Below are 10,978 nucleotides of genomic sequence, written 5' to 3' on the forward strand. Positions count from 1 at the left end.
TAAGAGAGGGAGAGTGGGTGAGTCACCTGCAGCCCAGGTCCCGCCAGCACCAGGCCACCGACAGACCCCCGCCAGTACCAGGCCACCGACAGACCCCCACCAGCAGCAGGCCACACAAGTAGCCAACGGCCCACCAGCACCAGGCCACCGGCGGCTCCCCCATCAGTATCAGGGCATACAAGCAGCCCAGGGCCCACCAGCACCAGGCCATCAACGGCCCCACCAGAGCAGGTCACCAGTAGCCCAGGGTCCCATTAGACCAGGTTACCACCGGCCCCACCAGCAGACGGCCATACCAGGTGCCCGTACAGTAGGAGAAAGGAGTGTGCAGTAGGGAGAACTGCAGAGCCCAGCAGTGATTGCAGCCAGACAGAGGAGCCAACAGCAGCCGGGGTGCAGTGTAGCGGAGTGTGGCAACGCCTGGCGCCCACACTAGCATGTGTCCGTATGTTGACCTTGTTATCTCTTGCCATATGGTGCTTACCCCGTTAAAGTTTCTAAAGTAAAAGCTGGCATCCCTTGTTGCTGGCCTAGAATAAAGCATCGATAGAGAAAGTGTGTCCTCTGGTTTGTGTAGCCATCCTATAGTAAGAGAAGACTCCCGACCGTGGACAAGGGAAGACGAGTGGGACCGGCTGCAGGAGTGCCAAGTAAGGAGGTAACCTCTTCGGTGCCTACAATTTCATCACACGCAAACATCTTTCTATCAATGACGAGTGACCTTATGTGCATTATTGTACTTGTGGGAAGTAGGAAGCGATGATGGAGTTAGAAGCCAGTAGAAACAGCCATATCCCGAATCACCTGAAACACATAGATACTATAGTTAGAAATGTAGGTAGTGTGTTAGCATTACATATAGTGACATACCCAGCAGTCACCCCTCCAACTTCAAGTTTAGCAAAGATGGCTGACTGGCGGAGGATATAGTAGTCATGGCACGAGCCATGGTAGCCAGCCACAACACACATTGGTAGAGTGGACGTGATGTCAATTTAGATAGATGTTTTGTCCAGTAGGTGGTCTCAGCCCAACATGAGAACAATCTATCGCACCCAGAACATTGGGCATGCCTGCAATGCAGAAGAAAACTACACTGACTGCATGCCACTGTGACTCCTGGCTAGGGAAACAGATAGAGGTGTCTATGTGTAAAGCTTCCAGCACCTGAGTCAGATTCCCAGGAGAAGGTTGACTGTGAGACATACTTGCCGACTTTTGCTGGCTGCCTTCTAGGAGAGGGCAGCCAGCTCTGTTATGCAGGGGGGCGGAGCCATCACCGGGAGTTAAAAAAGAGGCGGATTGGGGCGGAGCCACAGAAGGCTTTCCTTTTGGGGGCGTGCCTACAGTGATCGTGTCATTTTAGCCACGCCCCAGCCGTGCAATGCCGGTATTTCAGGCATTGCACTGTGGGGGGCGGGGTTAAAATGACGCGATCGCGTCATTTTACCCACGGACCCCCGCCGAGGGGTGGATTGTGGGAGATTGGGGTTTATGCGGGAGGGTTTCCCCCCTTTCCGGGGGGCCGGGAGGGGGACCTGATTTCCGGAACCCTCCCGGCCATTCCGAGAGGGTAGACAACCCTGCTGTGAGAGCCTAATACTTTTACTAGCGACAGACTGAAGGCTGTCAGTAACCAGAAAGTGCAACACAGCCAGGAGTGCTCACTCTCTGTCTCAGCGTCCAGGTCCATTTTTGATGAGGTCATACTGATGGAAAATGTTATTACATTTGAGACAGAACATCTGTACAACCTCGCCATTGGTCAATATGGTTATGTTCAAATGCCCATAAGAAAATGAGGCTTCTGCAACCTCTGTAGTATCTGCACAGCCTGCTGACCATCTTCTTCAGTTTCATCATTCTGGTTTCTTATAGCCTGGTGGAAGAGTCCCAGGAATCCCACAGCAGCCAGCATGTTAGCAAAAGTAAGCTGCTCTGCCATTTTGAGATTAGGTAAGTGGGTTCACAGTTCAAAATTCAAATAACGGAGAAATACCAACCGCCAGTGAGTCCGTTTGGAATGGCAGTTGGTATGGATCTCATCTGAATTTTGAACTGTGCTGCAGCACCACCTCTGGAGCCTCCCCTGATTGTAAGTGATGTTTAAGTATACACACATGTTGCAGATGGGCTGTCTGCTAGTGCAACACTACTGACGACAGCACCACCACATTTCAGCCACAGCTTGTCTTCTGTATGTTCACCCGTGAACTGAAGTGCGATGATGCTGCTCTGCTACAGTACCTCAGCCTGTCTGCCATTCAGTTCACAAGTGTAACAGCACAGCAGCAGTAGAGAGATGGCCACAGGATAAGGTGCACTGACTGACACCAGACAAGCATTAGACATGTGTAGTGGAGTGAGGACAGAGCCTCTCCATCCCACTGCCCTCTTGCAGTCTCGTAAATTTGTCTTAGTTGCCCAGAGGCAAGATAAATATAGGTGCCCCCAAAAAGCAAAAATGATGTTAGGAGGGGAAGTCCGCCACAGAAGTGCAGGAGCCCGGCAGCAGATGACTCCATTGCCTCCCAGAGTCACGCCTCTGATTTCTTCTTTCTTATAAATTTATTTATTTATTACTGTTGGGACCCGTAGCGCCAGATGGATGGGTCCCGGAGTGTGCGCCCCGGGCCCGAACTTCCGGCTGCCGTCGCTAGGCAACCGCGACGCAGCCCCGCTCAGTACTCCCCGCTGCCGCAGCGGTTGCCTAGGCAATGGAGACGCCAGGCGGGAAAACTTTCACACAGCTGTGGCATGAATTCATTAGGAGCTGGTCCCGCAGCTTGTGATTGGACCAGACTCCTTTATAATCCCTGGGTGGACCTCAAGCTGACGCCGGATATAGAGTCCTGTGGGTTAGTCCTGTTTGGCTCTGCGTTACATCTGGTCTCTGCGTGGGTCTTTTGATCTGCCCTAACTCCTGCCACTGCAATACCTGCTTCTCCTCTCCAATGTACTGTCACCACCTTATTGGGTACGTTAACCCTTTTGGAGAAAGGAGTGTTTTTGTCCAGTCTGTTGTGGGTCCCATCCAGAGTACCTATCTCCACCATTGGTACCGGTGGGACGTCCTCATTGGGGATGCCGTGACGGCCCTTGTATATATATATATATATATATATATATATATATATTTGTATGATATATTAGTGTCTTGTGTCCTCACTTCTGTCTCACCTTCCACTGTAATTACTGTGCACCTTCCCGCCAATCACTCCCGTTACACTCCTACCTGCATCACCCCACTGTATATACACCATTTCCTCTCACCTTATCCCTAGGTAGTCCTTGCCCTGTCCTTGCCACCAGCCCGTGTTCGCCGGTCCTTTAGTGTGTTAGCGGATAGTTCCTCTGTGTTTACCATCCCCCCCGTGTCGCCTGGGTGTTTAGGGTTAAGCTTACACTGTGGCCTATCGACATATCAGTACCGGTAGACGAGTCTAGTCTTAAGGGAAAGGGGCTGTTATAAGCAAGAAGACTCGAAGGTCTACTCTGTGGGCTTAGGCCGAGGCACCTCGGGTGACCGTCCAGAAGACGGCGGCTGGCCAGTAGTCGTGGTACTGTATCTCTCCCTCTCTCTGACGTCTGTGAGATCCTCTTCCTGGAATTCCCCTTGTAAAATCATCACCTCACCCAGTGAGCCTAACAACTACCAGTTATTTATATAGCACACACATATTCCGCAGCGCTTTACAGAGAATATTTGAACATTCACATCAGTCCCTGCCCCAGTGTAGCTCACAATCTATATTCCCTACCACTGGGGTAGCCAACCCTAGTCCTCGAGAGCTACCAACAGTGCATGTTTTGCAGGTCTCACAGAATCACAAGTGAGCTAATTAGCTCCATCTGTGTAGCTTTTAAAATGTGTCAGTGATTAATGAGTGCAGCTGTGCAGCAGCTAGGTTGTCTGGAAAATGTGAACTGTTGGTAGCTCTCGAGGACTAGGGTTGGCTACCACTGCCCTACCACATGTACACACAGACATTCTAGGGTTAATTTTTTTTAGGAGCCAAATAACCTACTAGTATATATTTTTGGAATGTGGGAGGAAACCGGAGTACCCGGAGGAAACCCACGCAAGTATGGGGAGAATATACAAACTCAACACAGTTAGGGCCATGGTGGGAATCAAACCCATGACCTCAGTGCTGTGGGGCAGTAATGCTAACCATTACACCATCCGTACCTCTAATGACTTCAGTCACCTCTATTTGCCCTGCCTTTCAATGAAAGCAATTTCCTCAAAATGCTTATTTAAATAGGCGACTGACAGTGAAATGTTTAAGTACCATATAAACTGCATTCTTTAATAAAATATCTCTCTAAGCATATATCACAAACAAAAACGGTCAAAGGAACCAAATATAACCAGGAAATCGTGTTAAGATGAGACAGTCCTCTTACGCGGTGGGTGTCCCTAAGTTCTTCTGTTTGTAAATGAACCTTAATATATATTTCTATTTTATAGTAATTGAAGCAATATGGTTCCTTTCTAAATCCAGTACTGTTCATTAAGATTTCACACAGCAAATAAAGTTTGTCAAACTTTTCCAATTATTGTCAGACCGCCTAAGTCTAATTAAATGATAAATCAGGAACAGGGAACATATGATGTACGGTTTGTGTTAGATTTTAAGAATAAACAAGATTTCCCCTTCAAAACTCTTTGCCAAATATAACAAAATAGACACAAGACCATCTGGCATTTATCACGGTTCACACAGCAGCCATTGTTTTTATAACAGTTCTCTCCACAAGGCTGGGCAGGCAGTACCAGGGTTCTCCAAGCATATGCCTGAGAGGGTGGCAAGAACGTGGGCAGCAGAAGTGGCAGAATTCGCAAAAGGAAAGAAAGAGAATTCACTTCTTCATTTACTTTATAGGATTCTAGATTCACAGTGAAAGTGTTTCAAAGACAAGAGAAAGTTCTTTTTATGATGTATCAATACTAGTTACTTGTATAGCGATTGGAAACGCAGAGGACTACAACAAGAGTGCTTGCCAACATAGGCGAATCTAGAAATATGCTAATGAGTGGACCCAGACTAGGGACAATGGATTTGCGTGCGGCGAAGTCGTGCATGCCAAAAAAATTAAGGGGATGTGGCCTAAAAGGGGTGTGGCCTCATTTTAGGGGTGTGGCTTAACAGGGCCAAGTCACTCCTCCATTTTTTCACCGCTGTGGGGGTATGTGCCATGTCCACAGATTCATTGGGATGCCCAGTGCCAGGGCACTGAGAAAGATTATAGCGTTTTTTTTTGTTTGTTTTTTTATAAAAGCCATTGCAGGCCACTGGGCAGGGCACTTGGAAAGATTACAGGCTTTTTTTTTATAAAAGCCATTGCTTGGCAGTGGGTACTGGGCAGGGCACTGGGCAAGATATTTCACAATGCAGAATAGAAATTACAGCAGTGAGTCACTCTCACTGCTGCACTTACCGGCCGCCAGAGGGAGAGGAGTCAGGACTCCGGGAGCAGTCTCTCTCAGTCTCAGATCATGGGAGATTGCCAATTCCCGCCGCCCCAGCTGCCGCCGCGTGACCTGTGCTGGCTGGGCTGCTGCACCACATGAACACACGTGCGCACTAGCCCCCGCTGCAGCAGCACAAGGAGGAGGACGGAGGAGGAGGACACAGTGGTCAGGGGGTGCACGCTCCGCAAAGGACCATGGGAGGAGCTGCGTGCAGTCGGGCATGCGAGCAGCCCTCCCGGGTCCTGTGTCCATATATTTTATAGAAAATATGGGCAGCGGCGGGCAGAATAAATATTTAAAGGTACAGGCTCCGGGCAGTCTAATGGGTGGTCCGGTGCACAACCGGACCACCCCCTAGATTCGCCTATGCTTGCCAACTATAATGAGATAGGCATTGATATACAATCAGAATCAGAATCAACTTAATTGTTTGTGGATTACAGTGCAGCATCAACCAGGGATGGAGGGGGGGAGACATTATATACATTACATTAAGACATTGCATACAGGGAACACATGCCCGCGGAGGTGCACAGCGCCTAGGCAGCCATCTGCGGCGCCACTGGTCATTGCAGCAGCCGGTAGGGGGGGAAGGGGGTCTGGGGAGGGGGGTTCGAGAGAGAGTCACTGAGGCCTGGGGAGAGGTTCTACCTATTAAATATTGGCCCTGCCAGATTGCAAAGGCTCTTGGTGGGTTGTATGATCCAGTCACAGAGCAATATTGGTCAAGGGTCATGAGGATGGGAAAGTAAAGAAAGGAAGAGGAAGAAATAAAGAAGAGGGGATGTCATTGGGTAAGATAGCTTGTGTTGGCTATGCAGGTGGTTCTGGAATCTGATTTACTGCATGAAGAGGTGAGTTTTCAGGAAACGCTTGAAGGTATAAAGACAATGGGCCAGATGTATCAAGCTTCAAAAAGTGATAAGATGGAGAGTGATAAACAGCCAGCCAATCTGCTCCTTTTTATCACTTTTTGAAGCTTGTTACATAATGCCCTAAAGGAAAGTCTAATGTGGGGTACACACCAGGACGACCACCGTCGTTCACGACCGATAGACGACCATGGAACGATTTCCCTTGGACTTCCCGGGAGCTCCCAGGCAGTCCCCAGCAAACGATTAGCAAAAATTGTGTTTTTTTGCGGAACGATCTAGATCCGATCCCGATGCGCCCGCGATGGTCGTTAAGACGGTCGGATCGCTGGTTTTTGTTTTTTTTGCAAGAACACATGCGACCGTCGTCAGATGGGCCTTTGAAATTTGAATGAAGGGGCTGGACTAGCAGAGGGGGAGGACTAGCAGAGGGGGATAGGAATAGCAGCAGCCATTTTAAACCAGTGTATTTCTGCTTTGTTACTAGTGAGGCTTGGTTTATACCTGCTGAACGCTGGACATAGCTATTTACACATTACTTTGTTTTGCCTGCCATTACAAAGTGTCTTTTAACCCTGCACTATGGAGAATGCAGTGATGGGTAGTCACCAGCAACAGTACCTGCTCTATTATGCAGTTTTGAAGCTCAGGCGTCAGAGAGCCCAGCGCAGGAGAGAAAGATCATGCTGGACAAAGCAGTGGCTACTTCAGCGTCAGACTCGTTCGCACATGCCACTGCTCAGGGACATCAGGGAGAATAACCCAGACGATTTCCGTAACTTCTTGAGGATGGATGATGCCACATTCCAGGAATTGCTGCGTCTGGTGACTCCCCACATCGAGAAGCAGGATACCAAGTATCGCATGGCTATCCCTGCTGAGGAACGGCTGGTGGTCACCCTGAGGTTTCTGGCGACAGGACGGTCTCTTGCTGACCTAAAGTTTGGATCCCTCATCTCCCCGCAAGCTTTGGGCCTCATCATCCCGGAGACCTGCAAAGCCATTGTGAAGGTGCTGCAGTACCAGTATTGCAAGGTAAGGATGAAATATACACTGTACACTTTATTGTGCAAACAAAATATTTTTATTTATAATTTAGGCCTAGGACAGAAACAGGTTTTTTAGGCCTTTCATGGTTAAAACATGTAAAATAGTAAATAGATTGTGTCAACAAAAATATATTATAATACCATATATAAAAGATATTGTACAAAAACACACACTATATATAAAGATTTAAGTATGTATGACCCAGTTTAAACTTTCCCAATAAGTACGGGCTACTGTGTGGCAGAGGATGTCTGCCGCAGATAAGTAAAGGCTGCGGCCCACATGGCGCATGGCGCAGATGCAATGGTCCCGGCCACATTGATGTGCGCCATACGCCATGTGAGCAGTGGCCATCACATACCTGCAGCTGAGACCATGTCTTCGGCACAGTACCCCATACTATTGGCAAAGAAAAAAGGGCAATAAATGGAGTTTGCTATCCAGATTGAGGAGAATCCTGTTCTCCCTCTGGTAATGCAGGTACAGGTAGCAGCATATATGTAGAAAACCAAGACAAAAGACACTCTGGTAACTTCTGGAACATGCCCTTACAACAGTAGGGATAAGGTACTGTGCGGCAGAGGATGTCTGCTGCAGATATGTAAAGGCTGCGGCCCACATGGCGCATGGCGCAGATGCAATGGCCCCCGCCCCATTGATGTGCGCCATACGCCATGTGAGCAGTGGCCATCACATACCTGCAGCCGAGACCATGTCTGCCGCACAGTACCCCATACTATTGGTAAAGACAAAAGGGCAATAAATGGAGTTTGCTATCCAGATTGAGGAGAATCCTGTTCTCCCTCTGGTAATGCAGGTACAGGTAGCAGCATATAAATAAACAAAAATACACACTGTGGCCCTTGTGTGGCAGAGGATGTCTGCTGCAGATATGTAAAGGCTGCGGCCCACATGGCGCATGGCGCAGATGCAATGGTCCCGGCCACATTGATGTGCGCCATACGCCATGTGAGCAGTGGCCATCACATACCTGCAGCTGAGACCATGTCGATGGTAAATGATAAAGTAGCCTATTTTTTAAGACAGATCCTCAAAAACAGGACACTCTGGATCTTCTATCAGTAAAGAACTGTAGAATTGACGGTACTGGGGGGGTTGAGAAGGCTGTGTAGGTGTTGACTGGGTATGTGTTGGAATTGTGCTCGACTGGCCTGCTACGGTGGCAGGCGGAGTAGGCACTGGTGATTCTAATGACAGTGGTGTGTCTGGTGCACTACCAATGCCAACTATTTTAGTGCCACTGTTGAGATACCCTAAACTGCCATTATACACCAACTCCATGCATAACTTTTCAAAAGTAAGTTGCTGGTCAGGAGCCATGTTGCGAACACACTCTGCCACATAAGTGAAGTAGTTGTCATGTTTGTCCGGGTTTCTTTGCAGGACTTGATGTGCCCGCATCATAAATTCTTCATGTGCCGCTGCTTCTCCTTTTTTTCCTTTGCCACGCATTTTTTTGGCACGGGGGAGTGGTGGAGTGGGTTCCAGGGTGGGTGGCGGAGTGCGTGCCGGAGTAGGAACTTCGTTAGATGTGCATGCATTATCAGATAGGACAGATAGGTCTGGGGTTGCAGGTGGGTAGTCACCAAGCTGTAAAAAAATTGAACATGTTTACTAATCAATTCTATTTACTTCTAATTTCAGTTCCCTACCAGCGTGAATGAATGGAAAGTCATCGCAGAGGAGTTTGAACAGCGATGGAACTTCCCAAATTGCGGTGGAGCCATTGATGGCAAACATGTCCGCATAGCCCAGCCTATCAATAGTGGTTCCTACTATTTTAATTACAAGGGCTATTTTAGCATTGTACTAATGGCTGTGGTGAATGCCAACTATGAGTTTATCTTCCTGGATGTAGGAAGGAATGGCCGTGCATCGGATGGTGGCACTTTCAAGGACACAAAGTTCTACGAAAGGCTCATAGCGAACACCCTTCACTTGCCGTCTGTCCAGGAAACTAAACAGGGGCTTAACTTTGTTTTTGTGGCTGACGAGGCTTTTGGCCTGCACGAGCATGTCATGAAGCCATATGCGCAAAGGGGCCTGAACCATGACAAAAGGATCTTTAACTACAGGCTATCCAGGGCACGGCGTGTTGTGGAAAATGCTTTTGGCATCCTGGCAAGCCGGTTTCGCATTTTTCACACTGCCATTAACCTGAGGGTGGACAAAATTGACTGGGTTGTCACGGCGTGCTGTGTCCTGCACAATTTGCTCCGCAGAAAAGCCACACAGCAAAGGGCTACAGGCACAGCACTCCAAGAAGACCAAGAACTGCCAGAGGAGGTAGTGCAGATATCCTCCTTGCAAACCCCAACACAACGCTACACAGGGAGTGCACGAGCCAAACAGGTGAGGGAAGAGTACATGGCCTACTTTAATGGGGAGGGCGCTGTGGATTGGCAGGAGGAATCAATTAGATAGCCAAAAAAATAGACTCACCGATGCAGACTGCGAATTCTCCTCCTCCTCCTGCGCCGCGACTTCTTGGTTTTCCTGTTCGACCATAAGGACTACTCCTGTCCTCATCGACTCCTGGCTGAGGGTGAATGTCAACCGGTCATAGTACCAGAGCGATGTTTGATACATCTCGTCGACTCCAGCACCAGACTTCTTTGCAGCCTCCATCTTCTTGTGTTCCTTTAAGAACACCGTGCGCATATTCTGGATGCGTTTCCTCACCCATTCAACATTGGCCTCTGGGTGAAATGGAAGACTGTAGCGTGCCAACTCCTCCAAGGCTTGGTTTCTTTTCATTTTGTTTGAATACTCCTTGGATTTGGTTCTCCACAGGCATTCGTGTGTACGATATTTTTCAATAAACCCTTCCAAAAACTCTTGTTCCTTTGCGTTGGACATTGGGACTGTAAAAAGATAAAACCATTTTAGTTGTTATAGTTATACCCATGTTTTGTTTCATATTTAAATTTTTATAGTTATAGTTACCAGTTTACCTAGTTCTTATGTTTTAAGTATTTAAAATGTTAATAAACTTTTATGAAAACCACTATACATTTTATTGTGCAGATTGCTATTCACACACACAGGTGAATGGGGCCTAGCAGAGAGGAGTGCTTGGAATACTGCAATGGTGGACAATGGTTTATGTATATATATCTATATATACACAAACACACACACACAGGTGAATGGGGCCTAGCAGAGAGGAGTGCTTGGAATACTGCAATGGTGGACAATGGTTTATGTATATATATCTATATATACACAAACACACACACACAGGTGAATGGGGCCTAGCAGAGAGGAGTGCTTGGAATACTGCAATGGTGGACAATGGTTTATGTATATATATCTATATATACACAAACACACACACACAGGTGAATGGGGCCTAGCAGAGAGGAGTGCTTGGAATACTGCAATGGTGGACAATGGTTTATGTATATATATCTATATATACACAAACACACACACACAGGTGAATGGGGCCTAGCAGAGAGGAGTGCTTGGAATACTGCAATGGTGGACAATGGTTTATGTATATATATCTATATATACACAAACACACACACACAGGTGAATGGGGCCTAGCAGA

General features: G+C 47.9%; 1 protein-coding gene across 1 annotated transcript; it reads right to left on the bottom strand.

Moving 5' to 3' along the window:
* Positions 1 to 5,843: 5,843 nt before the first annotated feature.
* Positions 5,844 to 10,660, bottom strand: LOC146058555 (uncharacterized). Its single transcript, XM_083170839.1, has 3 exons — positions 9,865 to 10,660; positions 8,756 to 9,012; positions 5,844 to 5,856 (listed from the first exon to the last, which is right to left on the bottom strand). The coding sequence occupies exons 1-3, from the start codon at positions 10,279 to 10,281 to the stop codon at positions 5,844 to 5,846; spliced, it is 687 nt and encodes a 228-aa protein (XP_083026965.1). The 5' UTR covers positions 10,282 to 10,660.
* Positions 10,661 to 10,978: the final 318 nt, after the last annotated feature.

This window comes from Crinia signifera, chromosome 2 (genome assembly GCF_055691185.1).
Source record: "Crinia signifera chromosome 2, ASM5569118v1, whole genome shotgun sequence".
NCBI lineage: Eukaryota > Metazoa > Chordata > Amphibia > Anura > Myobatrachidae > Crinia > Crinia signifera.

Coding starts and splice junctions, on each gene's coding strand:
- LOC146058555 (XM_083170839.1), bottom strand. CDS start 10,281: ATGTCCAACGCAAAGGAACAAGAGTTTTTGGAAGGGTTTATTGAAAAA. Junction 9,013..9,864: donor AGAATTCGCAGTCTGCATCG/GTGAGTCTATTT, acceptor ATTTTTTTACAG/CTTGGTGACTACCCACCTGC.